This window comes from Hemiscyllium ocellatum (genome assembly GCF_020745735.1).
Source record: "Hemiscyllium ocellatum isolate sHemOce1 chromosome 27 unlocalized genomic scaffold, sHemOce1.pat.X.cur. SUPER_27_unloc_20, whole genome shotgun sequence".
Classification (NCBI taxonomy): domain Eukaryota; kingdom Metazoa; phylum Chordata; class Chondrichthyes; order Orectolobiformes; family Hemiscylliidae; genus Hemiscyllium; species Hemiscyllium ocellatum.
Genome location: NW_026867488.1, coordinates 17,824 through 39,010, shown reverse-complemented (window position 1 = coordinate 39,010; position 21,187 = coordinate 17,824). Strand labels below are relative to the sequence as shown.

At 48.4% G+C, this 21,187-nt stretch overlaps 1 protein-coding gene across 2 annotated transcripts; it reads left to right on the top strand.

Moving 5' to 3' along the window:
• The first annotated feature begins 7,298 nt into the window (after nt 1–7,298).
• Nucleotides 7,299–18,156, top strand: LOC132807714 (zinc finger protein 239-like). 2 transcript variants are annotated; one of them, XM_060821747.1, is made up of 4 exons: nt 7,299–7,395; nt 8,308–8,398; nt 14,576–14,733; nt 16,898–18,156. In XM_060821747.1, the coding sequence occupies exon 4, from the start codon at nt 17,240–17,242 to the stop codon at nt 18,134–18,136; it is 897 nt and encodes a 298-aa protein (XP_060677730.1). In that variant the 5' UTR covers nt 7,299–7,395; nt 8,308–8,398; nt 14,576–14,733; nt 16,898–17,239; the 3' UTR covers nt 18,137–18,156. The 2 variants fall into 2 exon arrangements, with proteins under 2 accessions (XP_060677730.1, XP_060677729.1); XM_060821746.1 differs by lacking the exon at nt 8,308–8,398.
• Nucleotides 18,157–21,187: the final 3,031 nt, after the last annotated feature.

The window sequence follows — 21,187 nt, the reverse complement described above, 5'->3', positions numbered from 1 at the left end:
TTTTGTGTCCTGCATAATATATGGTCAGCACTCATCTAGCAATCTACAGGAATTTCCACCAATGTTATGTTCATTTAACAGTACTGACAGTGATCACTCAACTTGTGATTTTTTTTTGCAGGAAGACATGCAGAAAGAAATCTGAAAACAAATGATACATCATCTTCTGACAGCGCCACTTGAGTCAATGGGGCTTGAATATCAGCAGCCATTCAATTCGAGAAGAAATGTTTGTTTTTGTCTGTGTGAGAGATTTTGAACACTGGTATGGCAGGAATAATACCGAGACACCCGAGTGAGGGAGATTCAGTACGCTGTCTGTGAAAAATGCGTCAAACAATTTACTCAGCTTGGGGAATCAAAATCTCACCCCTCACAGTGGGGAGAGACTATGCATTCATTCTGTTTTTAATTTCAAACCCAGTGCGACACAAAGAATGCTCCCCTCATGGGGAAACCATGGAAATGTGGGGTTCCCTTCCCCATTGGGGCTAGACACCCACAGATGCGTTCTCACTGGGGAGACACCATTCTCCTGCTCGGTATGCGGGAAGGGATTCAGTTGGCTGTGCTGCCTGCAGACACAACAGCGAGTTCACACCAGGGAGGGGCCGTTCAACTGCCGCCATTGTGGGAAATGATTCATTCAGTCGTCCCACCAGCAGACACACCAGCAGGTTCACAGCAGGGAGAGGCTGTTCTCATGCTCTCTGTGTGGGCAGCGATTTATCGATGCATCCCACCTCCTGAAACACCAGCGGGTTCACATGGGGGAGAGGCCGTTCACCTGCTCTGAGTGCAGGAGGGATTTGTCGATTCTTACACCTTGCTGACCCACCAGCAGGTCCACATCGGAGAGGCGCCATTCACCTGCCCTAAGTGCGAGAAGAGCTTCAGTCATGTGGGCAACTTGTGGAGACACCAGCTGATCCACACCAGGGAGAGGCCGTTCACATGCTCTGTGTGCAGGAAGGGGTTCACTCAGACATCTGCACTGTAATCTACCAAAGGGTCCATATCATGGAGAGGGCGTTCATCCGCTGTCAGTGTGGAAAGGGCTTCATCCGCTCCTCCCACCAGCGAGTTTTGGAATTTTTTGAGGAGGTAACTGAAGATGGACAAGAGAGATCCAGTGGATGTAGTGTACCTGGACTTTCAGAAAGCATTTGATAAAGTCCCACATAGGAGGTTAGTGAGCAAAATTAGGGCGCATGGTACTGGGAGCAAAGTACTGACTTGGATTGAAAACTGGTTGGCTGACAGGAAACAAAGAGTAGTGATAAACGGTTTCCTTTCAGAATGGCAGGCGGTGACCAGTGGGGTACTGCAGGGATCAGTGCTGGGCCAGCAGCTTTTTACAATATATATTAATGATAGGGTGGCAGGCTTTGGTTCATTAATATGTAAATCCCAGAACTTGTTTGAAGCACATTCTCGTCACAACGTAAGGTCTGTATCCCAATCTTAAGTGAGACTGGTTCGATTTCCAAAGTAGGAATTTATAAAATCTCACATAGATTGACTGCCTGTAGATTGTATTTGGCTCAAAAAATGGACAATGTATCTGCAAATACAAAATCACACCAAAGCCTTATATGTAAGTGTACATGCATGAGAGTGCGTGTGATTGTGTGCGTGCTTGATAAAGTGTGTGAGTGATAGAGTATCAGCCTGTGAGAGGGTGCATATGTGTGTGTCTGAGAGAGGGATCTGTGTGACTGTGAGAATGTGTGCTTTGTGTGGGTGTGAGAGAGCGTGGCAGTGAAGTGGGGTTACCTGTCATGTGACAAGAATCCAAGGTCCTGGTTGATGCCACCCTCATGTGTGGCCTCTGCTGCGCCACTAAAACTGAATAAGCAATTACATAGCACACATTGGAGAGGGCAGGGTGGGACTTGTCTTTCGATTTGCAGAAGGTGGGAGGTTCTGGGTGCTGGAAACTAGGGAAAACACATGCTGGAGGACCTTCAGCACAGAGACATGCAGCTGGAAGCCAGGCTGCAGACACGTTGGGGGAATCATCAAACCCCCTACACTGTGGAAACAGGCCCTTTGGCCCAACAATCCACACTTACCCCCCCCCCGCCTTAGAGCATCCCACCCAATAACCTCCACAGCTAATCCCTCAATTTAGAACACCCAATCCACTCTAAGCTGCACACCTTGGGAGGAAACCAGAGCACCCAGAGATTGGGAGAGGGGGTTAGGAAAGTGCAAACTCCACACAGACAATCACCCTGAGGGTGGAATCGAACTCAAGGCCCTGGCACTGTGAGGCAGCGGTGCTAACCACAAAATTGCTGCCGCGCCGCTGGCAGTCTTGGACTGAAGGAATCGATTGGCTTCATGCCAGTCCTCGTGACACTCCAGGTAAAAAATGAGGTCTGCAGATGCTGGAGATCACAGCTGAAAATGTGTTGCTGGTTAAAGCACAGCAGGTTGGGCAGCATCCAAGGAATAGGAAATTCGACGTTTCAGGCATAAGCCCTTCATCAGGAATGAGGAGAGTGTGCCAAGCAGGCTAAGATAAAAGGTAGGGAGGAGGGACTTGGGGGAGGGGCGATGGAGATGTGATAGGTGGAAGGAGGTCAAGGTGAGGGTGATAGGCCGGAGTGGGGTGGGGGCGGAGAGGTCAGGAAAAGATTGCAGGTTAGGAGGGCGGTGCTGAGTTGAGGGAACCGACTGAGACAAGGTGGGGGGAGGGGAAGAGGAAACTGGAGAAATCTGAGTTCATTCCTTGTGGTTGGAGGGTTCCCAGGCGGAAGATGAGGCGCTCCTCCTCCAGCCGTCGTGTTGTTATGTTCTGCCGGTGCAGGAGTCCAAGGACCCGCATGTCCTCGGTGGAGTGGGAGGGAGAGTTAAAGTGTTGAGCCACGGGGTGATTGGGTTGGTTGGTCCAAGCATCCCAGAGGTGTTCTCTGAAGCGTTCCGCAAGTAAGCGGCCCGTCTCCCCAATATAGAGGGGGCCACATCGGGTGCAGCGGATGTAATAGATGATGTGTGTGGAGGTACAGGTGAACTTGTGGCGGATATGGAAGGATCCCTTGGGGCCTTGGAGGGAAGTGAGGGAGGAGGTGTGGGCGCAAGTTTTACATTTCCTGCGGTTGCAGGGGAAGGTGCCGGGAGTGGAGGTCGGGTTGGTGGGGGGTGTGGACCTGACGAGGGAGTCACGAAGGGAGTGGTCTTTGCGGAACGCTGATAGGGGAGGAGAGGGAAATATATCCCTGGTGGTGGGGTCCGTTTGGAGGTGGCGGAAATGACGACAGATGATACGTTGTATACGGAGGTTGGTGGGGTGGTAGGTGAGAACCAGTGGGGTTCTGTCTTGGTGGCGGTTGGAGGAGCGGGGCTCAAGGGCGGAGGAGCGGGAAGTGGAGGAGATGCGGTGGAGGGCATCGTCGATCACGTCTGGGGGAATCTGCGGTCCTTGAAGAAGGAGGCCATCTGGGCTGTGTGGTGTTGAAACTGGTCCTTCTGGGAGCAGATGCGGCGGAGACGAAGGAATTGGGAATATGGGATGGAGTTTTTACAGGGGACAGGGTGGGAGGAGGTGTAGTCCAGGTAGCTGTGGGAATCAGTCGGTTTATAGTAGATGTCTGTGTTGAGTCGGTCGCCCGAGATAGAAATGGAAAGGTCTAGGAAGGGAAGGGAGGAGTCTGAGATAGTCCAGGTGAATTTGAGGTCGGGATGGAAGGTGTTAGTAAAGTTGATGAACTGTTCAACCTCCTCGTGGGAGCACGAGGCAGCGCCGATACAGTCATCGATGTAGCGGAGGAAAAGGTGGGGGTGGTGCCGGTGTAGTTGCGGAAGATGGACTGTTCCACATATCCTACGAAGAGACAGGCATAGCTGGGGCCCATGTGGGTGCCCATGGCAACTCCTTTAGTTTGGAGGAAGTGGGAGGATTGGAAAAAGAAGTTATTCAGGGTGAGGACCAGTTCAGTGAGTCAAAGGAGGGTGTCAGTGGAAGGGTACTGGTTGGTGCGGCGGGAAAGGAAGAAGCGGAGGGCTTTGAGTCCTTCGTGATGGGGGATGGAGGTGTACAGGGACTGGATGTCCATAGTGAAAATAAGGCGTTGGGGACCGGGGAAGCGAAAATCCTGGAGGAGGTGGAGGGCGTGGGTAGTGTCCCGAACGTAGGTGGGGAGTTCTTGGACTAAAGGGGACAGAACCGTGTTGAGCTACGCGGAGGTGAGTTCGGTGGGGCAGGAGCAGGCTAAGACAATGGGTCAGCCGGGGCAGTCAGGTTTGTGGATTTTGAGCAGGAGGTAGAAACGGGCGGTGCGGGGTTGTGGGACTATGAGGTTGGAGGCGGTGGATGGGAGATCCCCTGAGGAAATGTAAAACTTGCGCCCACACCTCCTCCCTCACTTCCCTCCAAGGCCCCAAGGGATCCTTCCATATCCGCCACAAATTCACCCATACCTCCACACACATCATCTATTGCATCCGCTGCACCCGATGTGGCCTCCTCTATATTGGGGAGACGGGCCGCTTACTTGCGGAACGCTTCAGAGAACACCTCTGGGATGCCCGGACCAACCAACCCAACCACCCCGTGGCTCAACACTTTAACTCTCCCTCCCACTCCACCGAGGACATGCGGGTCCTTGGACTCCTCCACCGGCAGAACATAACAACACGACGGCTGGAGGAGGAGCGCCTCATCTTCCGCCTGGGAACCCTCCAACCACAAGGAATGAACTCAGATTTCTCCAGTTTCCTCATTTCCCCTCCCCCCACCTTGTCTCAGTCGGTTCCCTCAACTCAGCACCGCCCTCCTAACCTGCAATCTTCTTCCTGACCTCTCCGCCCCCACCCCACTCCGGCCTATCACCCTCACCTTGACCTCCTTCCACCTATCACATCTCCATCGCCCCTCCCCCAAGTACCTCCTCCCTACCTTTTATCTTAGCCTGCTTGGCACACTCTCCTCATTCCTGATGAAGGGCTTATGCCTGAAACGTCGAATTTCCTATTCCTTGGATGCTGCCTAACCTGCTGTGCTTTTACCAGCAACACATTTTCAGCTGGTGACACTCCAGCCCATTTGGGGAATTGAATTTGCTTCCACAGAGTTTCCACGGTGCAGGGGTCATTGCATCTCAGCAGCTTCAACGATCCAAAGAAGGGCTCGTCTACAGCGAGAACACTAGTCCACATTTCGCTACAGAGTTAAAGTTCTGTACACAGTCAGAACCCTGGAACACTCCCACGCAGGCTGCGTGTAATCACGGGGCTTCTCAAGTCACGTTGATGTTTGAAATAATTTCCCCTCCTGGATTCAAACACTGCTGATATTCAGGCCCTGAGTAAATTTATTGTGTGCGCCTGAACAGCAAATCCTCCTCTGCTAATACCTTGAGAAAACAGATCATTGCTGTCATTGCAGGGCAGGAAATAGGATAGGAAAATTCTAGTTTGTACCGAACAGCCTTCCCTATCTCCTACCCGAAATCTCTGTTTCCCAATTCCTCCACCTTTCAATGGATTCCAAAACGAATTCATCCTTCCATCCTCCTGTTTTTGCCCAGCTCCCCTCACCGGAAAGCGTTGACTCTCGGTTCAGTTTCTTAGTCACTTCTTGCCATTCCCAGTATATTGCCCACATCTTTATTTAGTTTTTAAAACAGAAAGGCAGTGGTTTGCTGATGCCAGGATCTGAGGGTAACTGCGCTCACACTCCAGATTCTCTCTCGCATCATTCACAAAAATCTGCACTGCACATGTGGAAAGAAGGGGATGCTGGGAGTGGGTGGGACGCATTCACCAACTCCCCATTCAATCAAGATCCAATCATGCCCACAGCACCCCCAGTCTATTCTCTCTCGCTATCCCTAGCTTCCCCCCGCCCTCTCACACACATGCCACCCTCTGCACCTCCGTCCATTCTATCTCCATACCCTCTGTCCCCTGTCCAATCCAGTCTCTCGTCCACCCTCTGCCTTCCTCCATCCAGTCCCTCTCCCCACACTCATTCTCTCTCTCCTCCCACTCTCTGCCCCCCATTCTCTCTCTTCCCCCACCCTCTGCTCTCCATCCATTCCCTCTCCCTCCCCCACCCTCTCCTAACATGCATTGTTACTCTCTTTCTCCCCCACCCTCTGCCCCCCTTCCATTCTCTCCCCACCCACTGACCCACGTCCATTCTCTCTCCCCACACTCTGCAACCCCATTCTCTCTCTCTCTCTGACAAACGCTCTGCCCCCCACCCTGTGCACCCCCAGGGTTTCTCTAACTCCAATGCTCTGTTCCCGTGTCCATTTCTCTCTCTCTCTTCCGCCTAGCCTCTGTTTCCCATCCAATTTCTCTACCCGCTGCCCCACCCTCATCCTTTCTTGTGTCTCGAACCCTCTTTGTCCACTGTATCAGCCCTTCTCAGGACAGAGAGAGCGCGGATGGTGATGACTCTTCCTGGGAGATGGGAGGGGGTGGTGTGAAAAATGGCTGATCTTTAACATTGAGAATCGCTAAAATGATATTTTCATAAACATCATTAAAGTTTGAAAGCAAATTCAATTATTTTTTTTAAAAGCAGCAGCCATTTTTCTGAAACTTGCATTGAAATGTGTGCAATTAGGCCACAGTTGAGAATAGGCTGTAAAGATGGAATGGCCAAGTCCTCGTCTTGTGAAGTTGGTTCAGATTAAGTAGAAATAGAGTCATAGAGTTGCAGAGCAGGGAAACAAGCATTTCAGTGCATGCCAACACATACTCTAAATTAATCTGGTGATCCATTTGCCACCATTGGCCCATATCTTTCTCAACCCTTCCTATTCATATACCCATCCAGATGCCTTTTAAATGTTGTAATTGTTCCAGCCTCGACCACTGTCTCTGGCAGCTCATTCCATACATATACCACGCTCTGCGTGAAAATGTTATCAGTTCGGTTCCATTTAAACCTTTCCCCTCTCACCCTAAACCTATACCCCTCCAGTTTTGGATGTCCTCTACCTTGGGGAACGGACATTCAAAAGTTGAGCAGCCAGACAAAATGCAAAAGGAATAAACTGTTGAGCCCCAGGAAAACAAAACAAGTGTGGCTCCAGCCTGTTTTTCTCTCCGATTGGCAGTTGGACCAGCATCTCCACTGGGCACACTGCGCATGCTTTTCGGTGTCAGGAAGCATTGCGCATGTACGCTGGTGCCAGCAAAATACTGCGCATGCTCCTTACTGTCAGCGGAAACGGCTCGCAACATTCTTCTGATCGACCAATGGAAAGCCCTGTAGGACCGGAAGGAGTGCGGTCTTCCGGCCATTGAGAGCCTCCCCCCTATTGTCTGAATGCGGAAGTTGGACCATGCGCTTGTGAAGGTGTTGCTGCTCCTCTCTCTATGAATGAAGATTGAACTTCATCCCAGACTGCAACTTCTTTCTTCTGTCTAACATCTGTGAGTACAACTTACTCTTCTCACAGTAAAAAATGAGGTCTGCAGATGCTGGAGATCACAGCTGAAAATGTGTTGCTGGTTAAAGCACAGCAGGTTAGGCAGCATCTCAGGAATAGGAAATTCGACGTTTCGAGCATAAGCCCTTCATCAGGAATGAGAGAGAGTAGCCAAGCAGGCTAAGATAAAAGGTAGGGAGGAGGGACTTGGGGGAGGGGCGATGGAGCTGGGATAGGTGGAAGGAGGTCAAGGTGAGGGTGATAGGCCAGAGTGGGGTGGGGGCGGAGAGGTCAGGAAGGTGCCGGGGGTGGAGGTTGGGTTGGTGGGGGGTGTGGATCTGACGAGGGAGTCACGAAGGGAGTGGTCCTTGCGGAACGCTGATAGGGGAGGGGAGGGAAATATATCCTTGGTGGTGGGGTCCGTTTGGAGGTGGCGTTCTCACATACCACCCCACCAACCTCCGCATACAACGTATCATCCGCCGGCATTTCCGCCACATCCAAACGGACCCCACCACCAAGGATATATTTCCGTCCCCTCCCCTATCAGCGTTCTGCAAGAACCACTCCCTTCGTGACTCCCTCGTCAGATCCACACCCCCCACCAACCCAACCTCCACCCCCGGCACCTTCCCTTGCAACCGCAGAAATGTAAAACTTGCGCCCACACCTCCACACTCACTTCCCTCCAAGGCCCTAAGGGATCCTTCCATATCCGCCACAAGTTCACCTGTACCTCCACAACATCATCTATTGCATCCGCTGCACCCGATGTGGCCTCCTCTATATTGGGGAGACAGGCCGCTTACTTGCGGAACGCTTCAGAGAACACCTCTGGACCGCCCGGACCAACCAACCCAACCACCCTGTGGCTCAACACTTTAACTCTTCCTCCCACTCCACCGAGGACATGCAGGTCCTTGGACTCCTGCACCGGCAGAACATAACAACACGACGGCTGGAGGAGGAGCGCCTCATCTTCCACCTGGGAACCCTCCAACCACAAGGTATGAATTCAGATTTCTCCAGTTTCCTCATTTCCCCTCCCCCCACCTTGTCTCAGTCGGTTCCCTCAACTCAGCACCGCCCTCCTAACCTGCAATCTCCTTCCTGACCTCTCCACCCCCACCCCACTCCGACCTATCACCCTCACCTTGACCTCCTTCCACCTATCCCACCTCCATCGCCCCTCCTCCAAGTCCCTCCTCCCTACCTTTTATCTTAGCCTGCTTGGCTACTCTCTCTCATTCCTGATGAAGGGCTTATGCTCGAAACGTCGAATTTCCTATTCCTGAGATGCTGCCTAAGCTGCTGTGCTTCATCCAGCAACACATTTTCAGCTTACTCTTCTCACCCCCTTTTTCATTTTATTTTTTCACTCTGGTGTTCAGTTCTTCACTTGCAGCAAAGTTGGTTCAGGTATGTGTCTTAATTGGCAAACACATGGTAAATGTATTTACGCAGTGTGAAGTTATAACCTTCCCTATGAAATAAAACAGAAAGCAGGTACATTGTTTAAATGGTGATATATTGGGATGTGGAGTAAGTGAGGACTGCAGGTACCGAAAATCAGAGTCGACAATTGTGGCACTGTAAAAGCACAGCTGGTCAGACAGCATGCGATGTGCAGAACAGTCAACGTTTTGGGCAAAAGCCCTTCATCTAGGAATGATGTGTGGATGTACAAACGTGCCTCAGCTACCTTCTGCTCAGGCTTTCTACTCCAGTCAATGCCAGTTGTCACATAGGTGCAGCAAGCAATCAGCAAGGCAAGTGGTATATTAGCAAGAGGAATTGAGTTCAAAGTGGGGGTGCCTTCCTGTAGTTAGGGAGGTATTAAATATGTTCAAAGCTGAGTTCATCTGACTTTTGAATCTCAAAAATAGTTATGGGGGAAGACAAGAAATTAAAAAAATATATATTTTTATTCAAAACTTTTTCAAATCTCTCACAACACCTCTATATACAAAAAAGAACAATACCAAAATACAGAAATAGAGCAGTCCAACAATGTCGTATTATGATACTATTAATAATGAGCTACCTATTATTCTACTAGGACAAACTTAGCTTAAACTAAACTACAATCAAATTGAATAAAAATAAAATTAAACATAATTTAAGTTAATTTGAATTCTATCACATTACTTTATTCTATTTCACTCACCATACCTCCATTAAGGCTTCCATCCATGGGAGCACCAGTTATTGCACCCGTATTCTTTTCATTTAGCCTTGCCCTCCCAGGGCCCCATGAGCGCCCAGACTGATTCCCACAGCTATACCACAGCTCTAATTAATACTGCTGATCAGTCTGCATCAATATAATTTAGAAAAGGCTGCCACGTCTTGTAAAACTACTGTTTTGTAGTGCACCATATTTGTGAGGTCATCTTGGGGGCGGATGCTCCATCACCAGCCTATGCCTCCCCATAAGCCCTGGGGTTTTTTACAACATCCAATTCATTAAAATGTTCTTCCTTGCACAGTGCGTAAGAATGTTACACAGTCTGTTCCTGTGTTCTCCGAGAGAAGGCAAATTTGGCAACCCCAGAAGAAGAAATACCGGATTCACTTTAACTTCAATCCCCCAGGATGTCCTTCAGCTCCCTTACTATTGCACTCCAGTATCTCTGGATCTTACAACATGACCAATAGCAGTGTGTGAGTGCCTATACTAATTTTACATTTGGGACACTCTGGTGATGTTCCTCTCTTGAACTTAGCTAGCCTCTCTGGCGCCACATAAGCCCTGTGTAAAATCTTCAATTGCATGCCCTGTGCATTGTTACATTTTGAAATTTTCCTTAGATTTTCCCATTTATCTTGCCATACTGCTAATGAAATATCCCATCCAAGCTCCCGAATCCACATCCTGGAGACTCCCCCACATCCCCTAAGCTACGTCCCTTCTGTAAGTGATACAACGTACTAACTGAAAGAGCGCCTGTACACCAGAGTACTCTTTACTCCACATTTGACCTGTAAAACTGAGCCAGAAGTGCGGTCTTCCTCTGTATATAATCCCTTAGCTGAAAGTCCCGGAAAAGGTCCCTATTAGACAATGCATATTTCTGACTTAGCTGGCTAAATGACATCAAGACCTAACTCAAATAAATCTTCCCAGTAGGAGATTCCCTTATTCTCCCATGACTTAAAGCTGGAGTCCATTGCCCCAGGTTTAAATCCTTGGGCTGCCACCAGTGGGGTAATCAGCGAGGTCTTCAGCCAATTGCCCTTGTCTTGCCTCAGTGTCCTCCAGGCTTTCACTGTATTTAAAATGATTGTACTCTTACACTGCTCAGTCTCGGATTTCATCTTATCAATGAATAATAGATTAACTTAGGGGACATCTCGACTGCAATGCTTCAACGTCAAGCAAAATCGACCCCGAGACCCCCGTGCCCAGTCACCCACATATGCTAAGAAAGCGCTTATTTGATATTTCTTCAAGTCCAAAAGGTCCACCCCTCCTTACCCTTTGAGAGCTGCAATTGGTAAACTTAATTAGGGGGCGTCTGCGACACCAAATAAAAGAATCTCGCCAACCATTGAGCCTCCGTAATACTCATCTGGGTAGCAACAACAGGAGCATTCTCCTGGGGTACAACAGGCGAGGAAGAACATTCATTTTGTTCAGGGCTATTCGGCCTAACCATGATAACGGTAATCCGTCCCACTGCTGCAAATCCTGCTTTATCCTCTCCAGTAATTGTACATATTTAGCTTTATACAGCTGGTGGAAGGCAGAGGTAATAAAAATTCCCAAATATGAAAACCCTTTTGACGATGCATTCCATCCTGCAGATCAGGCACCTCCGCTAAATCTCTTCCCCCCACCCCAATCCCCCACCCCTTTCCCCGCCGCCCCCCCCCCCCATCGGCATGGCTTCTGATTTTGTAAATTTGATCCTGCAGCCTGAAAAACTTCCAAATAAATTAATTGTTTGAATCAATCGAGATTGGCCAAGAACAAAAGGACATAATCAGCATATTGGGTGATCTGATGCTCCTCCATTCCCACCCCTGGCCCCACTATTTCAGGATCCCTCCTGATAGCCTCAGCTAATGGCTCAATTGCCCAGGTAAATAGCAGCGGTGAAAGAGGACACCCCTGTCGACTACCTCTCCCACTATTAAATTTATGACTTTGTGCCATTTGTGATGACTGCTGCCTCAGGATCATTATACAATACCACCACCCATCTAGCAAAGATTGTCCCCAGATCAAAGCGCTTGAGGACCCCAAACAGGTACATCCATTCTATCTGGTCAAATGCCTTTTCTGCATCTAGGGAGGCCACCGAATCCAGGATCAACCTTTGCTGGCATTCCTGCACCATGTTCAGTACCCTCCTGATATTGTTGGAGGAGCTATGGCTTTTAACAAAACCCATCTGATCTTCTTTCACAATACAGGACAACACCTTTTCCAACCTCAGAGCCAGCGTCTTGGGTAGAATTTTAAAATCTACATTCAACAGTGAACTGGGTCTGTATGAAGCACATTCTTTGGGGTCTTTCCCCTTCTTTAAAATGAGGGAGATATTAGCCTCCCTAAGAGAGGGCGGAAGATAATCCTGTGCATATGAATAGCTGTACATCCACAGAGGTGGCTCCACCAACACATTTATAAATTCCTATAGAATTCACTTGGGAATTCATCTGACCGCAGTGCTTTTCCACCTTGGAGATGCTTTATTGCATCCTGCATCTCCTGTATCTTCATAGGCGTATTCAACAGGGAAACCTGTTCCGCGTTTATACTAGGGAGGCGCAGGATCTCAAAAAAGGCCTGTATTCTCGCCGCACTGTGTTCATCTCCCACCGACCAATATAACTCTGCAAAGTATTCCCTAAATCTAACATTAAACTTCTTTAACTCAGGGGTAACTGTGCCAGCCTTCTCTCGAACAGACATAATAGATTGGGAAGCATTTTTCTTTCTGGCCAGATATCTACCTGGCTTATCTCCAAATTCAAACAATTTTTGTTGAGCAAAGCAGACCTTTTTTTTCCCAGTGTGTGCAATGAGTTGGGAGCAGCCCGGAGAGCTGCAGCTTGACCAGTGAAGGCCTATTATCATATACTTCCTCAGCTATCTGCAGGCGGGTCTCCAGCATTTGTTGTTGCTCCTTCCTCTGCGTCCTTCTAGTTGTTGAATAAAAAATAATCAGGCCTCATAAATATGTCTTAGTGGCCTCCTACAGTATTTCCGGATTACTGGCCGTACCCGAGTTGATATCCCAGAAGGCTCTGAACTCTTGTAATATACTCAACAAATTTGCTATCCCTTAATAGGAATGGGTCCATACACCAGTGCTGTGCATCCATTCCACCACTCTTGATTTTACCGTCTAAATACATGGTCCGAGTCAGCTATATTGCCAAGTTCACAAGCCAATGTTCTGTCCAAGCAATCCAATGGCATTAAAAAGTGTCAGTTTCCATGTGGTACTTGTGTGGGTTGGAAGAGAAAGTAAAATCTCTCTTCCATTAGGGTGGAGATGCCTCCACACATCCATTAATCCCAACTCCTCGCACATGTCCACCAACTGCTTAGGTTGCACGGGTGTACCTGCCTGGCTCTGGCCCCTTGGCACCCTGTCTACCTCAGGATCTATTAGGCGATTAAAATCCTCTCCAATGAACATGCGGTGTAGCCCAAGACTCATTAATTTAGCAACTGCATCAATTAGAAATTTAAGAGGGTGCACCGGGGTGACAATACACATTCAGGACGCCATACTCTTCACCATGTATTAGAGCTTTAAGAATGACGGACAGTCCATATTCGTCCTTAATTTGCTCAATTTCCTGGAAAGGGAGGTTCCTTCTTACCAGTATAGCCACTCCTCTACATTTGGAGCTAAAAGAGGAGAAGAATATCCTATCATAACCACCTTGCTGCAGTTTCAGATGTTCCTTATCAGGTAAATGTGTCCACCCTTTCCTTCCTGAGGCTTGACAGCACCTTCTTTCTTTTTAATGGGGGAATGGCTCCCTTTTACATTCCAGGTGCACCACCTGAACGAATCAGTAGACATGGCCATTCAGGGCAGCCCGTGATTTCCCAAGAGGAGGAAACTTATCTGAGGTGCGGTGAACAACAAAGACATTAACTCTATAAAGCCTAAAAACTGCTCCTATTAAAAACTACTATAAATAAAAATCTAACCACCACATATAACTTGAGCAAACGCTCAAATAACCCGCAATTATTGATTAGATTACTTACAGTGTGGAAACAGGCCCTTCAGCCCAACAAGTCCACATCGACCCGCCGAAGTGCAACACCCCAGACCCATTCCATTACATTTACCCCTTCACCTAACACTACGGGCAATTTAGCATGGCCAATTCACCTAACCTGCACATTTTTTGGATTGTGGGAGGAAACCGGAGCACCTGGTGAGGAAACCCACGCAGACACGGGGAGAATGTGCAAACTCCACACAGACAGTCACCTGAGGCGGAATGGAACCCCGGTCTCTGGCGCTGTGAGGCAGAAGTGCTAATCACTCTGTCACCGTGCTGCCCACGGTAGAGATCTCTTCTCCCTCAACCCCCACCATTGCCACCAGCCTGGCTCCTTCCCACTGAGGCTGTGTCCCAAACGCCAGGCAATTCACAGATTGAAAAAAACATGTTATTTACATTCTGAGAGTTAACAATGTTGCCCATCTCCCCACACCCCTTCTCCATACATCTTAAACACAGGTATAGCCACCCCCAATCCAAAAACAAAAGGACAGCAGCTAAAAAAAAGGCTCCAGACAATACCTACCTGACCAATATACTAAATAATTCAGTCAAGGCAGTACGTATAAAGCCGATAACCACAACAAAAGGGGCAAAAAAGTAGCATTGTCTGGAATGATGTCCCTCCCGCCTTCACCCCGACTCGATTTCTTCAATTCAGAGAATTCGCAAAGTCCTTTTCTGCTGAATCAAAGTTATATACCATCCCTCCATGAGTGAAATGCAATACGGCCAGGGACCTCAAGGAATATTATATGTTCAGATCCCTTAATTTTCTCTTAACTTAATTAAATGCCCTTTTCTTAATCCAGGCTCCTGAGAAGTCCTGAAAATATATTATTCTGATCCTTTGTACATTAGAGCCTGTGGATCTCTTCCCAGTCTTCTTGCTGTTTCAATCACTGATTTTCTTTATAATGCAGGAGCCGCACTAGGACCACGCAGGGCTGTGGGTCCGACCCGGACCTGCACATTTCGATCCGGTGTGCCCGCTCCAGACTCAACAGGCCAGAGTACAACTCCAGCCCCAGGAATCCAATAAGGTCTTCGCCTTCCTCGCATTCCGGAAGACCCACGAGCTGTAAGACTTTTCTTCTACTTTAGTTTTCCAAGTTGTCCACTTGCTCCTGAAGGACCCGAACCTGGTCTTCCAGCGTTTGGATCCTTCCTCCTGAGACCTCCGCCACCATCTCCGATGCCACGGTCCTCTCCTCCGCTGCCTATTCTCTTCAGGCCAACACGTGAATTTCCTGTCCATGCTTTTGCAGCGTGGCAGATAGTGGTTCCATCGCTGCTTCAATCTTTTCTCAGAGATTGGCAAACTCCGAGAGTAACTGCTGCTGTCCCATTAAATCCACAGGAAGTTTGAGCAATGGCTCCAAGCACCCCCAATGCAGCTGGGGAGTGCCCTACCTGCTGCACCCCTTTCGGCCCCTTTCCTTCATTTGCTTTCATTCTGTTCCTAAAGCTGTCAAACCACAATTATAGCAGCTCCAGACATTCAGTAAGTTTATATTCGCAATTTTTTTCTTCTACGGATGGTTAATGAGGGGGGAGGGGTAAAAGTCCACCTTGCCGGGGGTGTGGCACAGAGCCCAGCACAGCAGACCACTCAAACCACCGCCATCTCGGATTTCCAAGAAAATGGTTTTAAGACCAGTACAGAACAGCTACAGAGTTATACAGCAGAGAAACAGATCCTTCGGTCCAACTAGTCTATGCTGACTATGTTCTCAAACCCAACTAGTCCCATCTGCCAGTGATTGGCCCATATACCTCCCAGTCATGTACTTTTCCAAATGTCTTTTAAACATTGTCACTGTACATGCATCCACTACTTCCTCTGGACACCCATCCCACACACAAACCACTCACTGTGTGAAAAAAATGGAGCTCTTCGTGTCTTTTTAAAATCTTTCTTCTCTCCCCTTCAAACTTTGCTCCCTAATCTTGAAAGCCCCACCCTAGGAAAAGGACACCTGCCTTTCACCTCATCTGTACCCCTCATGATATTATAATCCTCTGTAAGGTCACCTCTCAATCTCCTCTGCTCCAGTGAAAGAAATCCCAGTCTCCACTGCCTGCAGGTATATTCATGTTCAGTTATGATGTGTTCGGTGTTGGTGCAGGCTCAAATGGCCAACTCCTGCTCCCAATTCTCACACTCTGTGTCCAAGACAGCATTGGGAAAGGGGAGGGATAGATATCTTGTTTGTTTTTATTTTTAAAATGCACTTGATTCCACAAATAAATGCAACAGGTACAAGTACAGCACATGCAGTATTCCTCATTGCAGCTTCAAGGTTTTGTGTCCTCTTCTTCCGTGTTGGCTCCAGCACATTCGGCTTCCTCCCACCCCCGCCCCCAATCCCCGCCCTGAGCCATTGATGCTTCCATTCTATAAAATAAAGAGAGGGATGGGTAGGGTAAATAGACAAGGTCTTTTCTCTGGGAGTGTAGAACTATACAGTAGTAGGTTTAGGGTGAGGTGGCCCGGGGAGGAGGCGAGGGATTTAAAAGGAACCTAAGGGGCAATTCATGCAGAAGATGGCGCGTGTAAGGAAAGAGCTGCCAGAGGAAGTAGTAGATGCTGGTATAATCATGACACATTTAAAAGGCATCTGGATAGGTTTATGAATAGGAAGAGTTTAGAGGGTTATGGGCCAAATGCTGGCAAATGAGACCAGATTCGGTGAGGATATCTGGTCAGCATAGACCATTTGGACCAAAGGACCTGTTTCTGTGCTGTATATCTAGATGACTCTGGCTTGCCAGTCTGTTCAATTTCTCTGTGGTGTCATAGCCTTGGTGTCTCATTCCAAAACTCCCCCACCCCTGTGGGGGCAGGTTAACCATTTTGTGTCTGATTGGTTGTCAAGAAGCTGCTTTGCAGGTTCATCCTGAATTTACACACGAAATTTTTGCTTCCAAAAATCAGACCGGCTCACACTCAACAGTATCCCAATGTCGTGGAAGATATTAATTTTCAGGTGGAGGTATCCAAAATTCAGAGAGGTGTCAGTTGTGACTGTTTTGCTTTTCTGTCCCTGTCAGATCCTGAATCAGCACTTTCAGGAGAATTAGAATGGAGTGAGAACGAGGGAGAGAGAGAGAGAGAGAGAGTGGAATGGTGCTTTCAGTTTTGTGGAATAACAAAACAAAAGAATGTTCTGCAGAAAGTAGAATTGCTTGTTCTGAATTTCTACTCTGGACTGACAGTGATGACTTTTGTAATCTCTTTTCAGAGTATTTGATCTGAAGATGAAGTTTCAAAATCAACAGATGAAGGGCTTATGCCTGAACCATTGACTCTCCTGCTCCTCGGATGCTGCCTGACCCGCAGTTTTTGACTCTGATTCTCCAGCATTTGTGAGTCACTCAATCCATCAGGACTGCAACGATGTTCGACCTTGATCCAATTGGTTCCTGTTTCAGTACGTTTTCAGCATCAGTGGGACTGGAAGAGAGACCCGACTGTTGCAGCAACGCACGGAGTGTGGAGCCTGAAACAGTTAACTGGCCTGGAAAGAGGAATTCAAGGCTGGGAGAGGACATACACGCGTTTGTGTGCAACTGTAGCTTTGGCCATGGAGAAACCATGGAAGTGTGGCGACTGCGGGAAAGGTTTCCGTGTCCCGTCTGCCCTGGAGACACATCGGCGCAGTCACACCAGGGAGAAGCCATTCTCCTGTCCTGAGTGCGGGAAGGCCTTCAGTGATTCCTCTGCCCTGCTGAGGCACCGGCGAGTGCACACAGGGGAGAGGCCCTTCAGCTGCCCTGAGTGCAGGAAGAGCTTCAGCGATTCCTCCGCCCGGCTGAGGCACTTGCGGGTGCACACAGGGGAGAGGCCCTTCAGCTGCCTCAAGTGTGGGAAGGCCTTCAACGATTCCTCCGCCCTGATAAGGCACCAGCGGCTGCACACAGGGGAGAGGCCCTTCCGCTGCCCTGATTGTGGGAAGGTGTTCACTCGCTCCTCCCACCTCGTGATTCACCAGCGGGTCCACACCGGTGAGAAGCCCTTCCCCTGCCCCAAATGTGGGAAGGCCTTCAGCGATTCCTCTGACCTGCTGGCCCACCGGCGGGTCCACACTGGCGAGAGGCCATTCACCTGCTCTGTCTGCGGGAAGTGCTTCACATGCTCTTCCGACCTGCTGAAGCACCAGCGTGTCCACACTGGGGAAAGGCCCTACAGCTGCTCTGAGTGTGGGAAGGGCTTTACCCAGGCATCCCACTTGCTGACACACCGGTGGGTCCACACTGGGGAGAGGCCGTTCACCTGCCTCGAGTGCGGGAAGGGCTTTGCTGTCTCCTCCAGTCTACTGACGCACCAGCGGGTCCACACTGGAGAGAGGCCGTTTGCCTGCCCTGAGTGTGGGCAGAGGTTCACAATGTCCTGCAGTTTGAACAAGCACCAGCGGAGGCACCAATGCTCCCAACAATCAGATTCTGCCGGTAACGCTGCTGAGGGTCACCCCCAGGACTGAACCTCCTGCCCTTTCTGACAGTGGGGGTAGTGGAAGAGTTGGTAGGCTTTTTTGTTTTCTACTGGGGGAGTGGAGGGGGTTGGGGAGGTGGCTCAGTGGTTCGCACTGCTGCCTCATAGCGCCAGGGACCCAGATTTGATTCTATCCTCAGGGTAACTGTCTGTGTGGAGTTTGCATTTAATTCCCCCCAGTGTCTGCGTGGGTTTCCTTTGCGTGTTCCAGTGTCTTCCCAAAGTCCAAACGTGCACATGTTTGGGCGAATTGGCCAAGCTAAACAGTCCCACAGTGTTCAGGAATGTGTAGATGTGCTGCATTAGTTCGGGGTAAGTGCAGAGTGATAGGGTAGGAGAATGTGTCTGGATGAGTTACTCTTCATAGGGTCGGTCTGAACTTGTTGGGCAGAAGGGCCCGTTTCCACACTGTAGTGATTGTATGATTCCATGAACATTTCTTCCAGTGGGCACTGCTGCTCATTGAGCCCGGGACCCGCACGAACCTAAGACCATTGGAGCAGAAGTTAGGATATTTTGACCCATCGAATCTGCTCCAGCATTTGTTAGAGACAAAATAAAAAACTGCAGATGCTGGAATCTAAAATAGCCAAGCAGGGGCTGGGCACAACAAGGCAGGCAGCACCAGGAGGTGGAGAAGTCAGCATTTCAGGGATTATCCCTCAGGACTGAAGAAGGGTTCTACCCGAAGCGTTGACATCTCCATCAGAAATGATTTACCAGGATATTGTCAGAACTAGAGGACATAGGTTTAGAGTGAGAGGGGAAAGATTTAAAAGGGACCGAAAAGGAAAACGTTTCATGCAGAGTGTGGTGCGTGTATGGAATAAGCTGCCAGAGGAAGTGGAGGAGGCTGGTAGAATTACAGAATTTAAAAGACATTTGGTTGGAGACGTGAATAGAAAGGGTTAGAGGGATTTGGGCCAAGTGCTAGCAAATGGGACTAGATTAATTTAGAATATCTGGTCAGCGTGGACGAGTTGGACTGAAGGATCTGTTTCTGCGCTGTACCTCTCTATGACCACCGGTCCTAATGTAAGTTTAGAACTGAGTAACTTTGCATAATTCAATCTTGTTGAATTCACCTCCTGAAAGGTTTCAAATGAACCCCTCCAAGCGATATGATTTAACTACATCAAGTTGGATAAAGTATCCCATCAAGTTCAACATGAATGCGCAGTTGAAGAAGTCAGAAGTCACACAACACCAGGTTACAGTCCAACAGGTTTATTTGAAATCCCAAGCTTTAGGAGCATTGCTCCTTCATCGGTGCTGCTCCTTCATCACTTCACCTGATGAAGGAACAGTGCTCCGAAAGCTCCTGAATTCAAATCAATCTACTGGGATTCTCACCTGGTGTTGTGTGACTTCTGACCTGTCCACCCCCTGCACCTCTGCATCAGAGTTGACAAATGAGATCAGATTTTATTCAGCATGATTTAGTGAGATATTCACCTGGATGTCCTTATGCCTGAAACATCGATTCTCCTGCTCCTCGGGTGCTGCCTGACCTGCTGTGCTTTTCCAGCACCATACTCTCAACTCTGATCTCCAGCATTTGCAGTCCTCACTTTTTCCTGGTTCATGTGGAAACTCAACACTGTCAGAGTGACAAAGAGACGCCAGTCATAGAGTACTATAGCACAGAGACTGGCCCTTCAGCCCAAACCGGTCCATGCTGACCAAAATGTTTGTCAACACTGACCTCATTCCCTGCACTTGGCCCATATCCTTCTCAAGTTTTCCTATCCATGTATTCGTTGAAACACCTTTTCAATGTTGTTGATGTACCTGCTTCAACCACTTCCACTGGCAGCTGTTTCCCCAGGCGAATAGACTCTATAAATATTTTGCCCCACATCTTTTCTTCCATCTTTCTCCTCTCACCATAAAAACGCGCCCTTGGTCTAGAAATCCTCCCCCTAGGGAAGAGACAGCTACCATTAACCCAACTGTCCCCCTCATGGTTTGAAAATATTGCATCTCAACTTCCTCTGCTCCACTAGAAAAACATCCCAGCCTATCCAGCCTAAATTCTAATTTGATAATAATGTCAGTGATGATTTTGGCTCTGTGTGTGTCAAGGATCTCTCATTTCTCAGCCAATGCTATGCCTCTTAAGTTCACGTCATCTTCAAACGAATGGCACCCCATTCATTTAAAATGTCCATGTTTTCTGTGCAAAGTTGGTCCTGGTCAGGAAATAAGCAGCGGTGTCTTTTATTCCCGTAGACTGCTCTGTTTTGAGATGTATGAGTAAATTTTCAGAACAAAAGACGAATGCAGCCTTTATTCATGTCTCATTATTAAAAACACTCTCTCCATTTACAGATGTGATTGAGAAGCTTCTCCCAATGAATCTTTGACTGATAACAGCATTTGTCAGGCTTTTGAAAGTCACTGTAGCTCTGTCACAGCACACAGGAGGGCTCTTTCAGACACAACGCGTCATGCAGAAAATTCTCCCACATTAGTCGAGCAAAGTTGACGTCTTTTTAAGGCATTGTGAAACTTGAAATGGTTCAGAAAAGGTTTGGAAGGACGTTGCCAGGGCTGCAAGGTTTTAGCTACAGGGAGAGGCTGAATACGCTGGTACTATTTTCCCGGAAGCTTCAGAGTCAGCCAGAAACATCTGTTGAATCAGGAAACATCTCTTCCTGCAGCAGCTTCAGACAGACTGCTTGCTAAAACCAAAACCAGTGGAAAAGAATGGGACAACTGCCCTTTCATTGTAGAAGTATTTTAGAAAAAAAAAGTCAAACCCTTTTCCCTGATTGTTGCCTTAGCCAGTATCTGTTAACCATTAGTGAAAACCTTAATCCTAGACGAATGGGAAGCTGTGCCATTTACAACCTTTTCTGAAAATAAACCAACAACATAATCTTCTTAAAGGAGCAGCATGATCACAACAAAAAGCAGCTGAACTGAAACATTTGAATCAAAAGGTTATGCAGTTAGCAGGACAAGAAACAGGTTTTCAATTTCACCAATCAATTTAAATCAACCCCATTGGCTACCAAAAACTTATTAAATTTAAATC